Below are 26909 nucleotides of genomic sequence, written 5' to 3'. Positions count from 1 at the left end.
CACTCCTGTACATTGGGAAACAAAGAGAGCAATCCTAAGCATGTCTATTATAATTCTACCCAGGTCTATGTAGTGGAACTTATTCCTAGGACAGTGTAGTTAGGATTGCACAGAAATTCACTGACTCCATCGCCTTCTGTTCCAGAAAAGAAGCTGTGAAAAAGTAAAAAGGCCTATTTTACCTCAAATGTATTTCTTCTTGCTTAGGCCACTTCCACACAAGTTATCTGTTCCAGATTCAATGTTGTAAGGGAGTGGTTATTTTACTGCTTCCCCCCAGCTCTGGGTGGGAAATACCTGGAGATTTGGGGAGTGGCAGGATTGGGGGTGGGGGAGACCTCAGCATGGTTCAATGCCATACAGTCCACCCTCCCATGTAAGTCATTTGCTCCAGGGGAACTGATCTCTGTCATCTGGAGATCAACTGTAAAAGCTGGAGATCTCCAGGCCCCACCTGGAGGCTGACAATCCAACTTGCATTCATATATCTCTTGGGGTTTCCCCAGTTTTTCTCTAATCTCTAGTTCCTTATATTGTTAAGATAAAGGGGAAAATACATATTTCCACAATAACCGAGGCTAAAGATTTTTTTAAATGAAATTTGTGAATTGAGAGAAATGGATATACATATTGGTATAATGTTATAATGATAACAATATGCAGTTGGCTCCAGTAGCCTGGGGGTGGGAAGACAGCCCCATTACTGAGAAACTGGGGTAAGGACCCTGTGGAAGTCCCATTGCCACAACCAGCAGCAGTAAGGCACACAGGCCTATGCCCCTGTGAAACTCACCTTAACATATGAAGCTGCCTTATACTGAATCAGACCCTCGGTCCATCAAAGTCAGTATTGTCTACACAGACTGGAAGTGGCTCTCCAGGGTCTCAAACTGAGGTTTTTCACACCTATTTGCCTGGACCCTTTTAGTTGGAGATGCCGGGGATTGAACCTGGGACCTTCTGCTTACCAAGCAGATGCTTTACCACTGACCCACCGTCCCTCCCCAAATGTTTTGACCTTAAGCTCTCAAGGGCAACAGACAGCTTCACTGCATGCAATTATGATTCTGTTCCTTCCAATTATTACAGGATTTTGCTCTTCTGAAAGCTCATTTTGATTGAATGAACCACTTTGCTTGCTGCATTTTTGCCCAGCATAATGGCAGAAAGTGCCATCAAATCACAGCCAACTTATGGTGACCCCATGGGGTTTTCAAGGCAAGAGACATTCAGAGGTGATTTGCCATTGCTTGTCTCTCTGTAGTAGCCCTGGTATTCTGTGATGGTCTCCCACCCAAAGACTATCCAAGGCCAGCCCGGCTTAGCTTCTGAGCTCTGATGAGATTGAGCCAACCTATTCAGGTCAGGGCTTTGCTTCCCATACGGCTACCACCATGTACCATGCCTTTTCTGAGATGTTAAATTAGGGTGCTTTACTGGTATGTATATTGTTCAGTATACACACTGGCAAAGCATTCTAATTTAACATTTCAGAAAAGACATGGTATCAACTTTTGCACAATGCCATCCTAAGCAGAATCGTACCTTTCGAAGCCCACTGACTTCATGGGGCTTCAAAGGATATAACTCTGTTTAGAATTGCACTATCATTCTTTTAAAAGCAAACTGCTAAAAATACCCTGCAAGCATTGCTGTGGGAAAGCACCAATTAGCATCACTACAAAAAGATTTTGCATGGTAATATGTACCAGCTGCAGCTAAGGTATAAAACAGTCTCTCACACCTAGTCAAATACAAGGCTTTTCAACACCTTCCCCAGCAATTGGCTAACCAGTCACTTCTTTCCACTAGCCTTTGAGCCAGACAAAACTGTCTATGGAAAGCTGGAAATGTCTCTTATTAGCCCTTTGAGACAGAGATGATATCCATTTTTTAAAAAATGAAGCATTTCTTTTGAAACCACTCAAGCAAGAAAATACTCAATGGTTTGTTACTGTCCCTGAAAGATAAATTTATTTGCTGAACAAACTGGATTTCAAATTCAAAATGCTTTCTTAAGATTCCATGCTTTTTTGTTTGCGCAAATGATTTGCACTTACAGTGGACAGAAAAGCAGCTTCCAAATAGTGGGCTAGGAACAAGGTTACCAATTTATTGAAGAAAAACTATGATGGCAGTGGGCAGGGCTTTTTTTTATAGTAGGAATGCACAGGAATGAAGTTCCAGCTGGCTTGGTGTCAAGAGGTGTGTCCTAATGTGCAAATGAAGTCCTGGGCTTTTTCTACAGAAAGCTCTGTGCAAAACAATGGTGATGTCATGTGGTGTGGTCCAACATGCAAATGAGTTCCTGCTGGGCTTTTTCTGCAGTGGGGGATTTTTTACTTTCAAAGACAACTTTTCCTCCCATCAGGAAAGTACTTATTGCAGCCAGTTCCAGCTTTGGGGCAGGGAGGAAAGCTAGACAAGATGCCTCTCTGTCCCCTTCTTCTAAGCCCAGTGCCCCCTCATGCACACATAACACCTCCTTTGAAAGGAGAGAGCATCTACACAATTTATTTCTTTAGGATATTTCTATGCTGCCTCTTCAGAGTCCTGCTTGTGACAGTTTGCAATTGAAACTACATCATAATATAAAAAATGATTCATTAAATACCAGCTACTGGACATAAACAGCGTTAAAACAATCCATAAAGCAGAAGCAGAGCATTTGAAAAGCTGGTGGAATTTTTTTAAAAAGCCTAATTAAAAGCCAAGGTAAAAATATGTGTTTTTTGACCTGATGCCTAAAAGAAAGTAAAGGAGATAGGTACCAGGTGAGTCTCAAGGTAAAGGTCCAGAGGCTAGGTCCCACCATAGAAAATAGCCGCTATCTATCTCAGCTTTGAAGGCAAGTGCACAGAGAGGCAGATCTTAACTGGTGGCCTGGATACTTTGGGAGGGCAGTATGTTTTATAACTCCTTCAGATTCCATTGGTGCTGGTAAGGCTAAAAAGAGCACGAAAGAAACGCACACCATTCCTCTTTATAGAAAATGGGAGTTTGCCCTAATGCTCCTGTGATACTGCATTGGCCTCTAGGGTGCTCTCCCACTCGTGAGTGGATAGGTTGCTCATGTGTAGTTAGAAAAAGATGCTCTATTTCTGACAGACTCTAGTCTTTGTGATTCAGGGGCCTTGGCAAAACTTGAGGATTGGAACCAAGAATTACTCAGGCAGCAAGGGGAGGATAATTGGCTGTAGGGCAATGCCCCCCTCGGGCTGAATAGAGACCTAGGATACTTATGTCACAACAGAAGCTAATTTTTTGCCCCAAAACATCTCCCCTCTGCTCTATGCACAGTGTACCTCTGCATCCTTTCTGAGTTCCTTCTTTGCAACACTCCTCCCATCTTCTGACTGGGACATAAAGCCTCAGAGATCTCCATTCAAACTCGTATCTAATGAAAGGAGCTTTGACTCCCCAAAGTTTACACCTCTCAAAATCTTATTAGTCTCTGGTGCTACTAGACTTGAATCTAGCATTGCTTTCTATAGGATCTCTCACACAAATAATTTTAATAGATCTCTTTTTACTATTTACTGCTTCTCTCTCCCTCTTTCTGTACTATATCCTCTCCTCAGGGCCAGCCCAAAAGCGCGTGGTGCCTCAGGCAGACTTACTGCCCGCATGCCCCCAGGCCGACCCCATCCTGTTTTTTCTGCAGCACCACAACGCAGCCCTGCACTCCATTCCCCCCCCCCAGGGCCTACGTGCCACCGCCCCGCCATGTGCTCAGCGTAGTGACGCCAGCCTTGTGCTTACCAGCTTTGCCTGGCATCGCAAGAAACCCTTCTGTTAATATCAAGCAGGAAAAGGCTTTGCTCTCACCCCTCCCTTCCGGAACAGGGAGGGAGGGGGGAGCGAAGCCTTTTCCTGCTTGATACCAAAGCTGGTAAGCAGGAGGCTGGCATCTGAGTGCCCCAAGGGCGGGGGGGGGGAGGTGGCCCACCCACCCCCGCTGCCTAATTGCACCTGGGCAATTAGGCATTTGTCTTAGGTATGGGGGGGGGCCAATTCAGCGCCTCCCTGCCCAGCACCCTAGGCAAATGTCTAATTTGCCTAGTGGGTGAGCCAGCTCTGCCTCTCCCCTCTTCTCTCATAAAGTTCCCAGCAATTCCTACAGCTACACTTTGTCACTTCCAGTAAATATGCAACGCTGCATTTAAAAAAAAAAATTCTCCTACCACTGCTCCTAGGCACAACATTAAGTATTTCTTTCATCAGGAAATGGGAAACAACTCTAGAGGCCTCTGGAGTTACCTGCTGGCCTCTGGAGTAGGGTTGCCAGGTCCCTTCTGAAAACTGGTGAGGGATTTTTTTTTGAGGGGGGGGCTACTTTAACGAGCAGGAGACCAAGACTATGTCACCAGCAATGTGGTAATGTCACTTCCAGCATGTACCAGAAGTGTTCTAGCATTTGGGCATAAAACTCTATGTCAGAGGTGTTAAATCAGCCCACCCAGGGCTTTATTCCATCCTGTGGCTCTCTTCTCTGTCTCCCCCCACCCCCCAGCCCACTCCCCTGTCTGTGCTTACTTTACACCTTTCAGAGCTCAAGCTCCAGCTGCCCTGAGCACAGGAAGCAGAGGCTGGGGCTGCCAAGCTTCCCAGCTCCTCTTCACTGGCAGAAGCTTCTCTGGGTTACTTTGAAATACACTGCAACACAGAAAAAGTTGCAGAGAAAATGTGGAAAATCCATTCTACATTTTCTTTGCAACTTTTTATGTGTTGCGATGTATTTCAAATGTGTTTTAATTATAAAATAGTTCCTTTTACAGAAGAATATTAATTTTAACACACACCCCTTCTAATGTGGGACTCCAATGCAGAACAAGTGCTGAAGAGGACAATCAAAATTATTATCTCAAACCACACTGTTAAAAAAAAACCCTGAGACCCTGCAACGCTGAGTAGACTGGGGTTTGGGTGGGGCTGGGGGGGGAAGAAGCTTGCAATGCCCAGCCATTTCATATTTTCCTAGGCTCAGAGTATTTTATACTTCTTTAGTTTATATTTTTAGTTTCTGCTGTAATCCTTGATGTTTTATTTTTAAAAATTGCACTGCCAAATCCCATTATCCCCTCCCCCTTTTAGGCAGCCATCTATTAAGGGCAGGAAGAACGTTTGGGAGGTGTCAGATATCAAAGACTATTAAATAAACAAAATATTACAGGGGTGTTACTGCTTTAATCATGTTTGTATTTTAAGTTTAAAAAATAATATCTTCAATTGTGTTTGTCTGTGTTCTTTGTGTAGTTTATATCTCCACTATACGGCATTATATTTTATGACACGCATAGCCTGGCCCGACAAAGTCCCATTGATGTCAGATCCATCCATCATAACAATGAGTTTGACACCCCTGATATATGGTAAAAACGGCTTCTATCATAGTTTTTGACCAAACACCAAAGCATTGCCTGGATGTTGCTGATGTGATGATGTCACTTCCGTTACATGCTGGAAGTGATGTCACAATGTTGCCTGCGATGTAGCCTCAGCCTTCTTCCTGCTCCTGGTAAACCTCCAGAGGGGATTTGCCTAATCTGGAGTGATCTCTTGTTTCCCAAAACAAATGAGAGAGTGCCCAAAACAATGTAATTATGCTTCATAGTTGCTAGACACTCCTCAATCTAGACAACAGGAATTTACCTCAGAAGCCTCTGTGATAATGCAATATCTGATCCCCTGGTGGGATGAATACCCAGCTGTGAAGAGAAGAGGTTATTACAGCAAGTGCAATAACCACAACCCTGTGACAGGAGCTACTTCAAAGTTTGAGCTACAGAGCTCCAGATAAACATTTTTTCTCTCCCTTTGTACTTCAGTCAATTCCATCTTGCTCCATACACAGTATTCTGACCTACTGTTTGACTCTCTGAACTGAAGTTAATGGGACATAAAATTGTTTTCTCTAAAGTTCTGATGTTACTGCTGTGGAACATTGTTACCTTTTCATATTCTGAATATTTTGCAAGAGAAGAGGGACTCCCTTAGCTCAGAAGCACTTTGGCTTTAGCTTTGGAACATGACTATTTCAAATTATATATAAATTGTCACTTAAAAAAAATATTCTAAAGTTGATAAAGCATTAATATAGCAAGAATTTATGTAAACAGATTTGTTGATTTCTGGTGTTCTTTTAGTGAATTAATCAGATGATTAAATATCTAGCATTTCACAAATACACAGATTATGAGTTAAGTGTATTTTTACTCATATAATCTATTTTATATCTGATTCTGAAACTGACTCCCATGTGGATCAATCAGCCAGAAAATGGGGCCAGGCTCAGATAGGAGGAATTTTTCTGCAGACTGGGGGACCACTAAGGTTTGCAGAAAAATGTGTTTCCCATCCCAAACTGTGGTGAGTTTAAGTCCCTGCCAAAAAAGGAACAGACAACATAAACCTCCTAAGAGCAGGGAAGTTGGGAGCAGGAGAAGCTGGTTGAATGGAGAGTCCACCGTTGGAACCAGCCCTGGTGCCACTGCCACCCCTTTGTGGGTAGGCAGGCAAGTGGGAGAGAAGTGAGAGCTGCCATACCCCCAGACACTGAGGCTGCTGACACAGACCTGCCATTGCTGCTTCTCTTCTGTGAGTAGGGAAGAAGGAGTTGCCCTGTCTCCCCACCCACCCACTTCTGAGGTGGCAGCAGTGCTGTAGATGCAGGGGAACTACTACTAATCACTCCTTCTGCCATCAAAGCTCCCAACATGAATCCTCCTCTTTCTGCTGAAGGGAGGAAGATGAGGGGTGAGAAGCAGGAGAGGGGGAGCTGCTGCAGTGCTGCAGGCAGGCTAGTGAATTATCTGGTGGGTGAGCAAGGGGAAGGATGGGATTTCCCCTCCTCCTGTTTGCCATTGCCTGCCTTTGTGTAGTGACCCTGGGCATTCTTGTGGTCTCCCATCCAATCCTGCATGGCTTCCAAAATCTGATGAGATCGGGCTAGCTGGGGTCATCCAGGTCAAGGCAAATATGGAGCTACTAGATATGGAGCTACCATGATCAAATTAACAAGAGCCACAGATGAATTGAACAGGCCCAGGTAAACAAGAGGAAGGAGCATAACTTGGCCCCGAAGATGCCATTATCCTCACACTATATATCTGATTCCTCAGTAAAGCTTGCCTTACTTTCTGATGTAACAACTCCCAGATTTTTGCACACACTGAGATAAATAAGCATTTAAGAACTGATCTGATAGTCTAATTTGTTGAAAGATTCACATATGTAAATTAACTCTGCATTGAACTAAACATCACCTAAACTTGGATACATAGTCCTTTGTAAAAATAGTCAATCCATTTCTGATGCATAGAGAATAATACAAGGAAGAGTTTTTAAAAGTATTTTGTAGCTTTAGGGAAACAAATAACGACATACTATTTGCTAGATGATACACTTCATGATTAATGTTTAGATTTAAAATAACTAGCAGGAAAACTAAAGCAAAGTATACCAGAAAAATTGACTGCATATTCATCCCAAGTCAGCACTCAGTAGCATGCAGGTGCCTAGCATTAAAAACTGGCTCTTAATCCTTTTGACAAAGTGCCTTTGGGTATATTCGCTGTGTAATTAGCTATATAAGTCTCATTCAAATCCCTTAAAGCTCAACAATTGATTAAATAGCTGCTAGACTTTATTTACTGTTCTCATTTTTTCCCCTAGGAGCATAAGGTTGGTTAACCTAGTGATAAACTAGAAGGTAAATAATTGGAAATCAAGAAATGAACATCCAGCAAAGACTGTATACAGCATGGACAATGAGCAAAGAAAATTATGTCATACATTATAATATATTAAATTTAAGAAATGTGAAAACATTATCTATGACATTATAAGGCATCAAAGAGCAAAATAGTCATTCTCTTCCTCATCCCAGTCAATGCGTGACTGATGAGCAAAACTGATGAGCAAAAGAGACACCAGGACTCTTCCGCATTCTCATTTTCTTTGCTTGTGTGTCTTTGAGCTTCAGATTTTCTTAACTTTTCCATGCATGTTTTGCTCCCTGTAGTGGTCAATTCTATATTACATCAATGCATGTCTAGCATAAATACCTGCAGATGTAATATAAAATTGACCACTAGAGGGAGTAAAACACAAGAGGAAAAGGAGGGGAAAGCAATAGGAATACACAAGCAAGGAAAATGAGAATGTGGAAAAGCCCACAATCTCCTGCTCCTGAAAAGTGGCTCTGTATCTGCTTCCCATAAGCCAGCATGACAGATGATGCACCATCACTGGGGGAAAAGACCAAAATGTTGTCTAGGAGGGCTGGTTAGGATGCTCAAAGAAGATACTGTCAATCAACTGTTTCTATTTCGTTATGTTCCTGCTGGACTATGGACTGGACTAACAAACTAATTCTAAGTTCTGCTTTGTTCTTGGCAGAGCTAGCAGAGGCAGAACCAGAAGTAGTGCCCATGAGGCCAAGGCACAGGTATGAGATGAGGGAAGCTCCACTTTCTGCCTCAGCTGAAGGACTGCTTATTCAAGCAGTCCTAACTTGTCCTTAGCCCAAGTTTTACACAAACTAGAATATTTAGTTAAAGGGTTTCCTGTAAATGGCAAAACATGTGGACAGCTGTGCTTCACTGCTATTATTTTAACTGCCTGAAGGGAATGAAATGATGCATAGGATTGGACCATTAGCCTCATTCTGATGTCTAGCTATATGGAGCTTAACCTAAAGTAACACATTTATTTACAGAATCACCTATTTCTCAATCTGTGTTTTACTATAATGCACAGCTGCCATTTTTATGGTTATTCTTATCGCTAGCAGCACAAAGAAGCAGTAATAAATTGGAAAGCAGAGCAAAATATACAACTGATGTACTAGGGCTCAATCAGTCCTTGCTTCTGCTACTGGGAGATCCACAGCTCAGCTCCCTGCTGTTCTCAACAGGTCTCCTTTCCCAAAAAAAACTGGTGAGTTGTACATATTGCTGTTTAGGGCCAGCTTGTGACACATCTTAATAGTCAGCAAGGTGACTCTACATATTAAAACACTAAATGAAAGTAAGGGAGGTTACCCCCACTGAGGCTATTGCTCTGAGGCACTAAAGCTTGGTCTGGCTAATTATCAAGGTATGGAAGACATGGCGCATAATTGATGTCAAGCAAAAAGCAGTTGCGGTATTCTGCAGAGATAGTTCATTGGCTGGTTTGTGCTTCTGCGTGCAAATATCAGCCAAGGAACTTGCCTAGCAGATGAGCTGGTATGGCATCACAAAAGTATGAAGGAAAGCTTGCTCATTCTTTCCAGATGCTTTGCCCAGCTGACACTCTCTCACACACACACACAATGAGTAGAGGATAAAAATGTATAGTTCTTGAATATTTTATCCCCATGTGATTTTGGACTACCTGGACAAAGAGAACATACAAGTGAAAGGCTGTAGATTCTATCAGGATATCTGCATTATGCATCTCTTATAATACATATACCTTGTAGTCTAGGAGAAAGGAAACAAAAATGATAAGCTTGCAACTGGTTGAAGAATCTGATAGGATTCTGAATCTGAAAGGATGCATTTTCTGGTGGTACACCAAATTCAGCTACCTCCTAGCCCTACTTAGTTAGTGCCAATGTATACATACTTGAGGCTGTACTTTACTTTGGGGGCATCACTCAAAGATAATGCACAATACACACTAAAATATTCACTAAAATGGTATCACTAAATTAAACCAGTGAATCACTCCATACAGGCAAGGGCTGAATGAACAGCACTGAAGATTATCAAAGGTTTCATTTTGCAGCATAGCATCTGTACTGAAAATGCCTGGAATGACAAAGGTATTTTTGCATTCTGCAGGGTGAAGCCTAGACAGTTATAATTGTACATATGATATGATGGAGAGTTAACAGACTTGACTGAAAATCAGAGTTTTCAATTCTGTATAGCATTTGAAAATCTGCTTCCAACAGTCTCCTTTCATGATCTTACCTGCAGAAGCCCTGGTTGTCATAGGCCATGTTAAAACTATCACCAAATCCAGATTTCTTCTTGGATTTTTTATTGTTGTTGTTGTTTCTGCCCTTAAAACCAAAGTAGGCAGCTTGAATGGTTTCCAGTTCTTCTGTTCTGAGCTGGTACCACAGCTGCATATCTCTGGAAAAGGAGACACCATTTTAAGCATTAGCAGATATGAGATGTGACCTAAATTTTTGTAGTGGTGTGTGCGCTTGTAAAACAGCAGTGTGGAAATCCTGGGTTTTGTCAAATATTCACTTTATTTGCTGGTTAAGTTTCTGTTTCAAGGGGGAGGGGGTCTGTCCCATATGTGTTTTGCTCCCTCCAGTGGTCAATTTGGTATCACACAGTCTTATTTCCAGCCTACCTCCCTACAGATTTAAACTGCAGGTTTTTATGCTGGACATAAATCTGTGTGATATTGGATCAACTACTAGAGGGAGCAAACCACACACAGAACAGGGGAAAAACAAAAAGAAATAGTAAAATGAGAATGCAGAAAAAAACCCTAGTATGGAATGCCTTGCTTCACTTTTCATCTGCTTCCAGCTACCACTTCTGATTATATTTACCCATCAGCAGGGCTTTTTTTGAACAGGAATGCAGTGCCAGCTGGCTTGGTGTCTGAGGGTGTGGCCTAATATGCAAATGAGTTTCTGGCGGGCTTTTTCTACAAAAAAAGCCCTGTGGGAAACAATGGTGGCATCAGAGGGTGTGACCTGATATGAAAATTAGTTCCAGCTGAGCTTTTTCTACACAAAAGCCCTTCACATCAGGTAGGGTTGCCAGCCTCCAGCTGGAGTCTGGAGATCTCCCAGAATTACAACTGGTCTTCAGATTACAGCAATCTGTTCCCCTGAAGAAAATGCCTGCTTTGGGGGTTGGACTGTATGGCATTACACAATTATCTCCCTTCCCCATACCTTGCCCTCCCTAGGCTTCACCCCAAGAATCTCCAGGAAATTTCTCACCTAAAGCTGGTAACCCTACTATTAAAAGATGGTCCACTTGACACAAGAGCGGTTTGTGCAAACACAAGCAACAACCACTTCAGTATAACATTCCTGCACAAAAAGAACATGTGTGTTGACAATAATATTTGGGTGCCTGTGCTAAGAACTGAGACCATAATATTTGGATGCCTGTGCTAAGAAATGAGATGACTGCTGTTATATTGGAAGTGGTTCTGAAACACATAAGAGCTTGTAAAACATTACAGTGGCCAAGGCGGGGGGAGGGGAGGGGAGGGGAAGGAATTGTCATTTGTATCCACAATATGCCATTTCACATTTGGGGAGGAGGACTGGGAAGGGGTAGTTTCAGGACCAATGGTCAACTTTTATATTTAACTTATCTTTCAAATAAGAAAAGCAGTCAATTTCAGGAGCATTCCCTGCTCATCTTCAATATTTATGACCATAATAACAACAGTAATATTACCACCACAGGACAAACCACTCATTTTGAACCCAAGCAGTTTTTCACTTTTGATACTTACTTCCTGTGACCATTATAACAGCATGTACAAATACTGCTGACCAGTTTGGGAGGAGAAAGGATGTGACAAGGACTGATTATGCCCACAGTCTCTAACACTTGAAATCAGTTGATACTTATTGATTTCAGAGAAGGCTAATAAAGCTCCCATGATGTGTAAAGGCAAAAGTACTGCAATTATGTTGATGGTAATATTTTAGCTGAGAAATATAGCTGAACCTTTCTGATCTGCTTGTCTGCGCTGCAGTCACAGCCTTTTTTTCCAAGGCAAAAACATTAAATTCATTTAGTTTCATGACTTTTCTTCAACACAGATGTTCAGTCTATAGAGCTAGAATCTGTTACTATTTTGCATTTCACTACCTGAAGTGGAAAATGCAAATTATGTTCTCCCACTAGAGGCCCTTAACCTGTTTTTGGAATATTTAACATTAGCTACTGCTTAATATAAAGTATTTACTCTTAATAAAACAGAAGTTCTTCTTAAAAGTGAATGGAATAATAAAATGGGGGGGGGGGGGGGAAGACCTGTTGTTGTTCTGTAACATGGTATATAACATCTGAATTTTCTTTTTGGGGATATCTTTGAGTGCCCATTTAAAATATGGAGACCATGCAGCTGCAGAACCAAAGCAGTTGTGCATATCCTAAAATAACTACCCTATAATAAATTCAGGTGGGTAGCCATGTTGATCTGAAGCAGAAGAACAAGTTTGAGTCCAATGACATCTTTAAGACCAATGAAGTTTTTATTCAAGCTATTAGCTTTCTTGTACATGCACATTTCTTCAGATACAATGAAATGGAAATTACCAGTCCATACATATAGCTAGAGGGTGAGAGCAGTAAATTAGCATACAGCATAATGAAGATGCTTAACAGATTCAAGGACCAAACAGGAATAACAAGTATAAATGGTTACCATTTATTTGGGTGTATTATGGGGGGGAACAGTGAAAGAAAGAAATATGTCAAAATCGGAGACTGATGATCAGATGTATCCTTAACAGTGGAATGCTGAGATTAATAATTGTGATCCTGCCATTATGCTCCATCCATCTCCTCTCAAGCATGGAGGTGACCTTACAGCATCTTCTTAATTGAAGTGGGGCTACCAATCAAAATTATATTACATTAGGAATAAGGCCCGTTGTGAAGTAAAATATAATGGGCTCTAGAAAAAGGCTCTGGGCGAGTGCTCCCCACCCTTTCTGTCTTCCCTCCCATCCAAGTGAAGGCATTCATTCCCCCTAAACTCAAGGGGAGCTGATCTCTGCCACCTGGAAAGCAGTTGCAATTCTGAGTGATCTCCAGCCCTCACCTGCAGATTGACAACACTGGTTCCCCAGGAGGAAATTGCACTGTACCTGTCTGAGGTCCCACCCTTCCTCAAACCCCACTCTCTCTAGGCTGCACTCCTAAATCTCCAGGAATTTCCTAACCTGGAGTTGGCAACCCTTTTTCTTTCCCTTTATCTGCCCCTGCAGCCTCTTCATAGGAAAAGGACAGTCTTTCTCCACAGTGTGTGTGGGGAGACCAAAACAGCTTACATTATTCCCCTCTCCCCTGATGCTTACAGCAAGCACCAGGATCGCTCCCTCCGCCCTCCGATCCCAGCGCTTGCTTTAAGCATCAGAGCTGGAGCCAGGCAGACAGGCACGGAGGAAGCACGCTGCACCCTCCACAGCCGGCGCTCGCGAAGCGCTGGGTTTGCGAAGGGGGCGGGTGCTTCCTCCGTGCCTGTCTGCCTGGCTCCAGCTCTGATGCTTAAAGCAAGCGCTGGGATCGGAGGGCAGAGGGAGCGATCCTGGCGCTTGCTGTAAGCGTCAGAGCTGGAGCCAGGCAGACAGCCACGGAGGAAACACGCTGCCCTCTCCACAGCTGGCGCTCGCGAAGCGCTGGGTTTGCGGTGGGGGCAGCGTGGAGTGATCCCAGTGCTTGCTGGAAGAATCTGGAGCCAGGCAGGCAGGCGTGGGGGGAATCAGAGGCGGAGACAGCGGATTGCCCCCACGGAGGAAGGTGCGTCCTATGGTCCGGAGTAATTAGAATAGTAGATTGTAATGTAATGTAATGAATAGTAGAATGTAATGTAATTTGTAATGGTGGGCTGGAATTTCTCTGGTCTGGGGACAAAGGAGATAACCCTGCACAGTAAATCATCCAACTTCAAAGAAGAAGATGCTGTGAGGTTGCCACCATCCTTGAGAGGTGACAAATGGAGCATAATGGTAATGTCTCAGTTAATTACCCTCAGCATTCCACATTAAGAAGGGTACATCTGTCCATCAGTCTCCAATTCTGACATATTTATTTCCTTCACTATGTTTCTCCCCTGGAATTAACCCCAAACAAACGGTAACCATATAAACTAAGCTTCTTATTCTTGTTTGTTCCTTAAATCTGTTAAATACCTTTATTATTCTGTATTCTATTGCTCACTCTCTACTTATATTATGGACTGGGAATTTCCATTTCACTGTATCTGAAGAAGTGTGTGTGCCCATGAAAGCTTATACCTTGGATCTTAAAGGCACCACTGGACTTGAACTTTGTTCTTACCCTATAATAAGTGATCTTGAGATAACATGCACTCTTGAAAATCTCTTCACAGTGTGTCATTCTCATTTCCTGGGCCAGATGTCCCCTATTTTCAAATAAATGTACAGTAAAAGAGAAAGGGGGGGGAGTCAACAATCTGCCTGTCATAGGGCTTGTACACCAATGTCACCTGAAAACCTTTGGTTATCTTAAATGACCTTTCCTATCAGACACGTGACCTACCTTTGAGCTCTTCTTCTCTCACTTTTCTTAACACATTTGATAAGACAACAGGTTAAAAATGCCACAGACATCAACAGAATAATAGCACCGCTGACAACGGAGGCAATCACTGCAACTTTAAATCCAAAGGTTTCAAATTTGGATATTGCTGGAACAAAGCAAACACACATACAGATTGACATCCACGCTGAAATGTACCTGCTGCCAATAATAATGGTTATAATAATGAACTAGGAAACCTTTGACTTAAGTAGATGCTGGCTGATATTGTTTTGACTCCATGTCATTCCAGAGACATCTAAAAGTAGACTATTTTAAAGTATCCTGTTTAAAAATTAGCAATAAAACCTTTACAAGGAACTTGGCATCACAATTAATACAGCTCTACGCAGACAAGAACAAGGAAAGACAACCATCTCAGGATGTTAGGATTGCTGAGTGGTGAACCACCAAACCAAACACAGCTTATTTGCTGTGTGTTGCACTTTGCTAAGTGCTCAACAACTTTCCTGTTCATCTTGATGTCCTTGTTTATAGGCAGGGAAAACTAAAAGAATAAAAAGCCCTTTTGTGGAGAACCATAAAGAGTTAGAAGACTGTGTTCAGTTTTGCAGCAACTGCATTTTTTAGACCTAAGGTACAAACCAATAACCTCAAAGCACTACATTTAACAAGAAAAAGAAAGAAAGAATGCATTCTGGAATGCTAGATGAGTTAATGGTTGGATGGCTCTGCAAGTTAATACCCTACCTGGCAGGCAATATTTAATGGGTTTCTGTTTACATTTCAAATACCCAGTATCAGGGTCAGTCTTTCCACTATGTCATGCTATGCAGTACTCCCTGCAGCTGAATTTGCAGCAGGAGATGCAAAGCGTTTTCTTTGTTGAGTGCCTTTTTTGGTGACATGCTGATGCTGCTTAGGAACAGTATGGAAGAAAAAGGATGGGTGAAGAGCAAAATAATCCAAAGGACACAGTGATAGAAAAGAGATGGTTTAGCTTGTTCATCAGGCTTGGCCTCAGAGTAAGCTGCAAGACACAGTCTGCTAATAAGCTGTCTTGAAAAGCACAGAGAGGACATGTTGTTTGGGGTTTGAGAGGCATTTTGCCAAGCAGGACTGGAGATCAGAGAGATGTTTAGGGCTAATATCTTAACATACTGTCCTTAATAATGATGCCCTAATTTCTAAGGACATCTCTGCATATTACCTAGGTGTCAGATGGAGGGGAAACATCTCTGGGTGCAAGAGATAATTTGCTGCAGTTGATAAACTAAGGTCCATCAAGAACATACAAAGAGGCATTCTGGATGACTCCTCCACAAATATGAATAGTGTTCTCTAAGGAAGTCACCAAAACCTCTGTTTGAACATATTTTGGAAACTAATTTTCTCTGGAGTTATAGAGTTTTTAGTAACTAGGATTAAGCTAGTAATAAGTATGAGCATGTTTGCGTAACATATTTTCATCTAAACAATTAGCTGCTCCACTTGATCCTTTAGGATGAAGTAGGGTAGAAACCTTAATCAGCATCTGTTATCATATAGCCAATTATACTGGTTCAGTGTTGGCCAATTTTTTTTTCTGGCAGGCTGGGCTCTTGTGCTTTCAAGTACAGGTGCACATTCAACTATATCTGAACAGAAAAAAATAGCCGAAAAGCTATTCTTTCGGCCAGACATAGATCAGAATTTTTTTTAATCTCCAAGATAGCTGAGACCCAATATTCCTAAAAATATTCAGGATCTTTCAGATTCAGATAGCTGAAGATAAAGGGCATTTAAAGGGATCATAGTCTATTTAAATGCCTTCTGAGTGAACTTGTGGCATGGGGAAGGCATTTAAAGGGACCATGATCCCTTTAAATGCCTTTCCCCTCCTTTCAAATATAATGGTCAACCTTCTTTGGGGGCCCATAGAATTGGACCCCTGGTTCAATCTTTTTGAAATTGGGGGGGGGGGGTTGAGGAGAGGCACCAGCAGCTATGTTGAAAATTTGGTGCCTCTACCTCAAAAGCCAGCCCCCCCACCCCAGGCCTGCCCAGATCAATTTCCCATTGTATTTACTATAATGGTCCCCATAGGGTATAACAGAGCTGGGAAAAATTGGGATTTCAGTATTGGGATTTGGGAATATCAGAAAATACTGATTTTGGGGTGGGGGGTTCAATATACCCCAAAATAGTGATTTTTTTTTTTTTTTTGCTCACCTGTACTTTCAACAGCAGCTTGACATGCAGAAAGGAAGCTAAAGGCTATTGTCCCATCCATTAATATCTGTATGCTGGACTATTGTTAAAGTCCCAGGAACAGAATTAGCAAAAAGTAGACAACCATTTCCTAAGAGAAGGGGACCCTACTACAGATTGAAAAGCTGTTAGGGTATTTTGTCTTCTGTAGTTTACACAAACATGTTTAAAAACAAGGGTGATTCTGTGCAGGAAAGATGTCACAACTTAATGTATCATAGTAGCAACAGCCACATATGTTTTGCTTTACTTCAGTTACCTCCTGCTTTTCTCCCCAAATGGGACCCAAAGCAGCATACATGGTTCACCTCCTCCTCCATTGTACCCTTGCAACACTCCTTTAAGGAAGGTTAGGCTTAGTGTATAACTGGCCCATGATCACCAAGCAGCCTTCCATGGCAGAGTGGAGATTCCAGTGATACTCTTGACAACTGTGCCACACAAGCACTAAGCAAAGAATCACTGTTTCAACATTTACTAAAACAACTGCATGCAGGGCTTTTTTTTAGCAGGAACACACAGGAACGCAGTTCTGGCTGACTTGGTGTCAGGGGTTATGGTCTAATATGCAAATAAATTCCTGCTTGTTTTTTTCTACAAAAAAAGCCCTGTTTAAAACAATGTTGACACCAGGGTGTGTGGCCTAATATGCAAATGAGTTCCTGCTGGACCTTTTTCTGCAAAAAAAGCCTTGATTGCATGGCAAGATGTTAATACAGAAAATAAATATTTTGTTTCATTAAGATATCTTTGTATTGAGTTTAAAGACTGCAGATGTACAATTATTCTCTATTAGCTGCTTATGGTAGACACACAATTTTAACCCATATGTTCAGTTATAATTCAGCTGGGCAAGCAATTTCAGAAAAGTAGACAAGCCACTACAAACCCTTCTCATTTTAAAATCAGATGTGCATCTCTTAAGTATTCCTTGAGCTCTAGATTTGCTGCATGCTGAACACTTTGGGTTTAGCTTGAGGCTTTTCCCTCTCTCCCCCATCCAGTGCAACTATTGTCCCTGATTGTAATAAATAATAAGAAGAAGATATTGGATTTATATTCCACCCTCCAATCCGAAGAGTCTCAGAGCGGCTCACAATCTCTTTTACTTTCCTCCCCCACAACAGACACCCTGTGAGGTGGGTGGGGCTGGAGAGGGCTCTCACAGCAACTGTCCTTTCAAGGACAACCTCTGCCAGAGCTATGGCTGACCCAAGGCCATGCTAGCAGGTGCAAGTGGAGGAGTGGGGAATCAAACCCGGTTCTCCCAGATAAGAGTCCACACACTTAACCACTACACCAAACTGGTTCTCCCTGCCAGGAAAAGTACAGAGTGAGAAGCAGCTAATATTGTTGCCATTCAAGCCCTATTTGTCAATATGATAGCTGCTTTTCTCGGCTATCCACAGGCAATAGCCTAATTGCACTTCACTAATGTTCAGATCAATCATTTTTCAAAAGTGTGGCATTAAATTTTTTTTTAAAAAAGCTCATAACAGATATGTTACATAAAAGGAGCAGACTTACTGGCCTGATCTCCAGTCTCCTGAGAAATTGCATCGAGTGTGCTTTATAAAAAAAAAAAAACAACCCAAACTGCTCATGCAGTAATTTTATTATAATCAGCGACATTTTATCCAGTGTGAAACTGCACAAAACCCCTTTCTTTATAATAATAAGAAATAAAATTTACTCTGCCCCACTGCATCCACCAACACCAGCTCTGCTGGTGGTATGGTATACAGCAAAGAACCATTCAAAGAGTTTGGTAAAAATACTTACGCTTACACGCAGGGATGTCAGCTGTCCACTGAGTTTCATTTCCTTTCCAAATGCATGTGACAACCCTTTGTCCAATCAGCTGGTGTTCTGCAGAGCACTGGAATGCCATGACTGTGCCAATGGTGGTGCCATTGCCATGGATTAGTTGGGATGTGCCAAAATGAGGTGGGAATATCTGGCTGCATTGCCCTATTTTTTTAAAAAACAAAACATAGGGGAACACAGTTGTCAATAAAACTCTGCAAGTCCTATAAACAGTAGTGTCTTTAACATTCCCCCACTCTGATATTACTAAAGGTACTGACTGCCATCAGAAGGAGAAAAGGGAAGTGTCAGAATCCTCCCATCATGCCTGGTCAAGGCTTTCAACAGGAGCCCTTCTCTCAATCAATTTTAAACTATACTTTAGTTGATATTTACATTGGTTTATAATTGCTTTGGGAGCCAAGTTTGGCTTAAAGGAGAGTAAAATACAATAATAGAATATAACAGTGTTATGACCACAAGCATAATACAAGGAACAGTGCAGGGAAACTGTTATTTTGTTCTAGGTGTTCAAAAACATGTGTGTTTAGCTTCTTCTGGTTTATTTTTACATTTAAACAAGTTATTCTCTTCCCACTTCAACTTTATCAAGGCAGAAGGGTAAGGATGCCAGCCTACAGGTTGGACCTGGGGACCCCCCAGAATTGCAGCTTATCTCCAGACAACAGAGATCAGTTCCCCTTGGAGAAAATGGGTACTTTGGAAGATGGCGTCTATAGCATTGTACCCCACTGAGGTCCCTGTTCTCTCCAGGCTCCATCTCCAATCTCCAGGAGTTTCCCAACATGAATCTGGCAACCCTATAGGATTTGGCAACCCTATGAAGGTTTATCATTATCTGAGTCCCTATGGGGGAATGGATGGAATATAAATAAACAAATAATAATAATCAATAAAATTTAGCACTGATTTCACCAGTGCATTCTCCTCCTATCATCTATAAATTGCACCTCAGCTTGCACTCGAAACTAGTACAGCATTGGCCAATAAATTTACTGCACCACCCACCCCCCTCCCAGTTTATGAGCACACTGTCAGCCACAGTGGGTGGCAGCAATCACTTTAAGAAACCTAGAACACAATTCACCAACATGGCAAAGCAAATGACTGTTTTAGATGCTACAGAAAAAGCCAGTCGATAGGACTAGTCTATAAATTCAAAGTATCAACCTATTTATAGTAAGTTAAGTATTTTAATGGACTCTGATCATAATGGCTAATATTTCCCAGATATACAGTAATTAGACAGAATATTCAAATGGTCACCTCATGTTGCTGAATTTTCAGAGGTTTGTCAGCATAAGTCATTTCAGGTCCAACTCCATTTTTAAGGAAGAACCCTCCATCACAGGTGAGGTTGTACCAGTTAGGGTAGTGCCAGCAAGAGATCTGATTTATGATGAGAAGCAATTCAGATACTCTTAGGTAGACAATACGAAAGCAGGGGAAAGTAAAGGGCAACAACAGGTTGGGCAGAACAGAGAGATCAAGAAAGGTACAATAAAGGCCTCTAAAATTTAGGAGCAGTTCCATGACAAGAAGGCTTAATCTACACAAACAGCAGATTTAAAGGGAAATGAGGTAGAAGCACACTGAAGTGACAGAATAGACTGTATCCCTCATCTGTTTGATGCATTAATACTCTCCCTTTTTTACAGAGACTCAAAGTCAATTACAAAAATTTTAAAACAATTTAAAAATACAACATAAATTATCTAGCTCTGGGTTGGGAAATACCTGGATAATGGGGATGGAGCCAAAGGAGTGCAGGGTTTGGGGATGGACTTCAGTGGGGTATAATGCCATAGAGTTCACCTTCCAAATCAGCCATTTTCTCCAAGTGAACTGATCTCTTTCACCTGGAGAGACCAAAGTGCTAGCAACCCTACCACTTCAGAAATTGTTTTTTAGGGGTTTTTTCCTGCTGCCTATGTAAACCATGCTTCAGTTAGGGTTGCCAATCCCCAGGTGAGGGCAGGGGATCCCCTGGTTTTGAGCACCTGCTCCCACTTCAGGGTCATCAGAAACTGGGGGCGGGGGAATGTCTGCTGGGCACTTCATTCCTTATGGAGACTGATTCCCATAGGGTATAATGGAGAATTGATCTGCAGGTATCTGGGGCTCTGGGGGGACTATTTTTTGAGGTAGAGGCACCAATCTTTTGGCATAGCATCCAGTGCCTCTCCCCAAAATACCCTTCAAGTTTCAAAAGGATTGGACCAGGGGGTCCAATTCTATGAGCCTCAAAAGAAGGTGCCCCTATCCTTCATTATTTCCAATAGAGGGAAGGCATTTAAAAGGTGTGCAGTCCCTTTAAATGTGATGGCCAGAACTCCCTTTGGGGTTCAATTATGCTTCTCACAACCTTACTCCTGGCTCCATCCCCAATGTCTCCTGGCTCCACCCCCAAAGTCCCCAGATATTTCTTGAATTGGACTTGGCAACCCTAGCTTCAGTTGACCAGACTGCAGACAAACCAGGAATATACTGGGAAGATTGGAAGTAACTTGACTTCCTAGCTCGGATCCATGATTTCCTCCTTTGCCAGAATCATCTTCAGGTTGGAGAGATCAAAGGAGTTGTTCTTTGTCTTTTGCTTCTCTTGTGCTGTTTCTTTTTGACTATGGCTAGAGTGATGGTCTGGATTTTTAACATTTGATCCATCTAATGCAAATTATATCTTTCTGGACCATTTACTTCATCTCCTTGACTAATCCCTCACCTGAACTCCATGAAGTTTGTGGCCTTATTCTTAACTGAGAAAGTAAATCTGTGTCTGGACGAGATTGCAGGTGAAATGTTCCTCTATACAAAACAAATTCCCTGCAGATAAAAGATCAGAAGATGCTAAAATCCTTCCGAGATGCTAAAATCCTTCCACCATATTTTTTAAAAATGGGCAGAGAATGTTTTGTAGGGAGGAACATTCAGACATGTGAGCCACCTTCTGCAGTCTGGAGAGCTACCACTCTAGGCAGTATTACATCCTAACACGAAAGAGTCCTTTGTTCTTGTAAAGTACTGGGGTCGGCGCAGTAAGAGACCAGAGTCGGAGAGTGATTTCAGCAAGCTTTACTTCAGGAACACACACACAGACTGAGCTCTATTCAAACTTCCCGCTCCTTTATACAATTCTTGCCCCCTTCTGATTGGTCCTTAACTATGTACATGGATTGGCTATTTACAGGGCCCTAAGGGCCTATCAGGGTACAGTATGAGCCTAGATGTTGATTGGCTACTTATGTTTCAATCCTTCCCCTGATTGGGCACGCTTAGGCCTTCTCTGGAACCCTGGTGTGGAGTACAAGCTTTGGCTTGTTCAGCTTCCCTCCAAAAGTAACAGTTCTCCCATTTGAGCCTAGGACACAACAGTTCTGATATTCTTTTATTTTGGTAATTAATTGCTCTGATCTGATAATTAGCTAATTTCTTTTATTAATTACATAAGAAGTTTGTTTTGCCTTCCAATAATGCAAAAGTTCACTCCCTAAAAAGTCATCCTCTGAAAGTTCTATTTAAAAAATTGAATATACCACATTTCATTGCTGTGATTAGTCAAACAGCAATGTAATACTGTGAAAACATCGCTCATGCGGTATCATGTTTGATTTTTTTTTTATGTTGTCAGTTGTCTCTGAAAATATTTACAGAGAATCAAAAAAATTTCAGCTCATCAGCTTATTTCTTGATCCATGTAATTCTTAACGTTCCCTTATCTTGGACCCCTTCCAAGAGTTGTTTAAGACTAGTCAGCTGGTAGCCCTTCAGCTTTGTCTATTTGCCCCCCCCCCCTCAGGTTGAAATAAAGAGTCAGACGCAATAATTGGATTAAACCACTTTATTTAATTTACTAATAAATGGCAAGGGCTAAACAGAACCTGCGGCCTGGTCAGGGCAAGGGGTCTCAACAGCACCTCCCCTGCAATTTAACGGGCGAGTAACCCAGCCCCTGGCTAGAGCTGTACACCACAGCTCACACCAGGGCAGCTCAGTAAATAGGCAACAAACTGGGAAGGTCCAACCACAAGCCGGGCAACTCAATGAAAGGAACCTTCCAGGTAAGCCCCAAAGGATGGTCTGCATTCTCCCACCCCAGGCCGGCAAACCTAAAAGGTCAATCCTGACAGACCCTCAAAAAAGGGGGATGCTTTCTGGTCCTCCTCTAGCTGCATAAGCTCATTAACCACAGAAACCTGTCACAACCAAAGTGACCATCCTATTTAACAGCACCTCCCTATAGCCAAATTCCCAATCCACTGACAAGCTATGTAGGGTAAGCAAAAAAACACCCCAGCAGTTCCACCAATCAGCTGGGGATCAAAAAATTCCTACCCCGCCCCCCCTAATAAGAGGCAACCAGCAAATGCCTACATACCAATCAGGGTGGGCTGAAGGGTCGATCGCCAGATGAAACTGGCACGAGCAGGGAAGGTGCGCTGCTGCTGCAGCCAGCCCCACCCCCAAGCACAAACCCATTGGGCTGTCAATCTTCCTCTCTTCCCCCAAGGATGGCAAATGTGTCCCTCCATCCTTACGGCAAGGCTGCAGGTGGTTGGGACGAATTCCCCCCCCCCCTAGGTTGAAATCAGTCAGATGCAATAACTGGATTAAACTAAGGGCCACTTTATTTAATTTATTAACAAACAGCAAGGGCTAAACAAAACCTGCGGCCTGGTCAGGGCCAGGGGTCTCAACAGACACCTCCCCTGCCATTTAATGGGTGAGCAACCCAGCCACTGGCTAGAGCTGTACACCACAGCTCACACCAGGCCACCTCAGCAAATAGGCAACAAACCGGGAAGGTCCAACCACGAGCCGGGCAACTCAATGAAAGGAACCTTCCAGGTAAGCCCCAAAGGATGGTCTGCATTCTCCCATGCCAGGCTGGCAAACAGAAAGGTTGATCCTGACAGACCCCTACCTAACCCCACCAAAGGGGGATGCTTTCTGGTCCTCCCCTAGCCGCATAAGCTCATTAACCACAGAAACCTGCCACCACTAAGGTGGCATGGAAGTGGGGACAACTAATATGAATGTCCGGATGAGGCAAGTAGTAGCCCAAACCGTCTTCCAAGGCTCTCCGAACTCTTTTATTAGCTTTGATGCAGGCCCTGTCGATGCCCAAAGGGTCTCAAACAACCCGCCAAAAAAGGCAGGGGATCATGGCCGACCAAATTATAACAGTCCCAGGCCATCTCTCCTTGATAGCCCTAAAATCCTCCTCTGCCTGCAGGGCCAAAGCTGTGCCCTTCATCAGCCTAAGGTCATTACCTCCCAAATGTATAACTAAGACCTGGGGAGGAGGACAAGCATTCCCTTGAAATAACAACGGCAACAGGCCAGGCCAATGAAGGCCCCTGCGCCCCCGCCATTCAATGGTAACCCACTGGCTGAGTCCCAGCTGAGAGCCGACTGAAGTTCTCCGAGCCTGATGAGCAGCCCAAAACACATAACTGTGTCCACAGATGAGAACACGGCTCCTCTGGCCAGGAACAACAGCGTCTAAAAAGAAAAAGTCAAACTAGCAACAATAACCACAAAATCCCTCCCTAGGAACGCGTACTGCCAAATAGGCAGCCAGAGCAGAAACTGGACACAACTCCAGCTCAGAACATGTGCCCAGCTCCAAAATGGTTCCCTTGTGATGCTGGTCATGAAGTTAGGGACTGAGCAGGGAGCGAACATAGGCTTTATAAGCTGCTGAGTGCCAATGGCCCAGATGCTGAATGGCCAAGGAAGGCTAACCCAGGGCGGCAGCTGTAGAGGCCACCCCAATTCTAAAGGAATGGGTACCAAACCACATCCCAGACAACCCAAGCTTAGCTAAAGCCCGAGTAGCCACAGTCTAAAACTGATGTTTTGTCAATGGACTGCCATTGACATGACAAAACAAAAATCCCTCCCTAGGACCGCGTACTGCCAAATAGCAGCCAGAGCAGAAACTGGACACAACTCCAGCTCAGAACATGTGCCCAGCTCCAAAATGGTTCCCTTGTGATGCTGGTCAGTCTTGGAGCATCGAACGGTGATGACCACCTTACTCTCAACTAACCTCAGGTCCTATAGTAACAAAGCACTATCAGAAACATCATTTCTGGAGCGTGCCACTTGCTCACTGACTCTAAGGACCCCAAAGAAGGCAACCAAGGAAGCGGCATGGAACAGTGTGGACTCAAAATAGGATGCACACACTGTGCCCCAAACCCCCTTCAAGCCCCTAAGAATCAAAGCGGAAATAGGCTTCCTAGTGTCAAGATTAGGCTCGGCCTCTCTAGCCCAGCCCTCCAGCATCTTTCACAGAAAAAAATCTGTGGTTTCCTCCTTATACCCCAAAGCCTTACTAGCAAAAGCCAGAGCAGACAGGCGTCCCCTAATGGATCACACGGTCAATCCCTTACCTTTTAAAGCAACACAGTAGTGGAGCAACTGCTCCACTGGGAGGGGCCAAACAACGCGATACCCTACCTCTGACCTAAAGTCCTCAAACTGCCGCATGGCACGTTCATAAGTCTTCCTGGTGCTGGGCACAATGGCTAGGCCTATCGCTCTGCAGGCCTCAGCTCTCCAATCACCCATAGCTCCTGGTGCATTTGGGTTGGCTCTCAATCGGCTTCTGGAGCCAGCTGATGAAACATCTCCAACTGTTTACAAGAGAGAGTGTCAGCCACCCCGTTATTCACCCCAGGAACATGCTTGGCTAAAAACAGTATGTTAAGCCACAGGCAATGCAGAGTGAAGGCCCGCACTAATTTCATAACCCTTTGTGACTTGGATGTAAGGGAATTAATGACATGAATCACAGCCATGTTATCACACCAAAAATGAATAGTGTGATTGGCCATATAATTCCCCCACAACCAAACAGCTACCAGGATGGGAAAGAACTAAAGAAACATAAGATCTCTGTTCAATCCCGCCTGGCCCCATGAATCTGGTCACACATCCGCGCACCAATGTCCACAGAAACAGGCCCCCAAACCTAAGGAACCGGCAGTGTCAGACATGACCTGAAGCTCTGCTTCAAGCTTCATGTCTTCCCTCCAAAATGAAATCCCATTGAAGGACTCCAAAAACTCCTACCATACCAATAGGTCTGCCCTCATGCTGCTTATAACCCGCACTCTATGCTGTGGAAGTCGTAGACCAGCCATCGCATCACAAAGCCTGCGCAAGAAGGCATGTCCAGGAGCCACAACATTGCAAGCAAAGTTGAGATGCCCTACGAGCTGCTGAAGCTCGACTAAAGTAACCTTCCGCTTAAGAAGGAAAGAATCAACCCTCTCCCTCAAATCTGTGACTTTCTCAACAGGTATTCTGGACAATGTGCCAGAGTGTCCAGCTCGATCCCCCCAAAAGTAAGTCTTGTGGCTGGACCCTCTGTTTTTTCCTGTGCCAGTGGAACACCCAGCTCCACCTCAAGAAAGCCAGACATTAACTTTGCACAATGCCCAGTCCCTTCAGCACCCACAAAGAGGTAGTTGTCCAAATAATGAACGACTTCCTGTAAACCCACTGTCTCACGAACAGCCCATTCAAGGAACGTGCTGAAGTGCTCAAAAGCCACACATGAGACAGAGCAACCCATAGGCAGAGCTCTATCCATGTAGAATTGTCCCTCGAAGGAAAAACCCAGGAGCTCAAAGTCAGCCGGATGGACAGGGAGAAGGCGAAAGGCAGATTTAATATTGCATTTAGCCATCTCTGCCCCCTTACCACAGCATCATACAATGCTAACAGACTGATCAAAGCTGGTGTGTCTGACAGAGCATAAATGCTCAGGAATGCCATCATTTACTGATGCACCCCTGGGATAGGAGAGATGATGAATCAAATGAAATTCACCAGCCGCCTTCTTTGGCACCACTCCCAAGGGGAAACCCGAAGGTTAGGCACTGGCGGGGTAGAAAATGGGCCCCAAATCCTGCCCTCCACCAACTCCTTGGCAATCTTACCCCTAACTACTTGCTCCATACCCTTAACAGAACTTAGGTTCCCCAACTGAAATGCAACCCGGGGACCCTGGAAAGGAATCCTAAAACCAAACATAAAACCCTTTAACAGGTAAACCCTATCAACACGGTGTGGATATTAGGCAAGCCACCACTTAAGAGGTCCCATCTTTATTGGACTGGGCCCCTTTTCCAGCTTGGTGATTGCCTCTACCCCCACCCTGCTTCTTTTGGCCCTTACGTGGCCGGGCTCTGAAGCAGTTGTTAAAGGAGTGAGAGCCACCACACAAGAGGCATTCATGCTTGTACTGGCAAGCCTTCCTGCTACACACTCCTTGGGAGTCAAACTCTCAGCAAAGCAAGCAGGGTTGAACCGTCTGCCCCACAGAACTGCGGGAAGAAGAGGAAGATGCCCTGGCCACCAAATGACTACTATCAGAGTGGTCGCCCAAATTTGGTTGAGCAGGGGACATGACTTGGAGCCAAAGCTGCTGGTGGATATGCTGGTGGGAAGGGTATAGAGCAGCCCTCATCCTGAACTCCTGGTCATATTGAAGCCAGGCGGGCCCATTAGACATCGTGAACCCCTTATAAATATTATCCATATACTGTATAA

The 26909-nt window shown here is 43.5% G+C and overlaps 1 protein-coding gene across 1 annotated transcript in view; it reads right to left on the bottom strand.

Moving 5' to 3' along the window:
* The window catches only part of SUSD3 (sushi domain containing 3), a 69752-nt gene that overhangs the window by 11141 nt on the left and 31702 nt on the right, over window positions 1–26909 (bottom strand). The window contains exons 2-4 of the mRNA XM_060239809.1: window positions 18300–18488; window positions 14268–14415; window positions 9963–10127 (exon numbers count right to left, since the gene is read on the bottom strand). Of these exons, the coding sequence (XP_060095792.1) occupies window positions 9963–10127; window positions 14268–14415; window positions 18300–18488 (502 nt within the window). The remainder of the gene's footprint in view (window positions 1–9962; window positions 10128–14267; window positions 14416–18299; window positions 18489–26909) is intronic.

This window comes from Heteronotia binoei, chromosome 5 (genome assembly GCF_032191835.1).
Source record: "Heteronotia binoei isolate CCM8104 ecotype False Entrance Well chromosome 5, APGP_CSIRO_Hbin_v1, whole genome shotgun sequence".
Lineage (NCBI taxonomy): Eukaryota > Metazoa > Chordata > Lepidosauria > Squamata > Gekkonidae > Heteronotia > Heteronotia binoei.
This window is presented reverse-complemented; position numbering and strand designations above follow the sequence as displayed.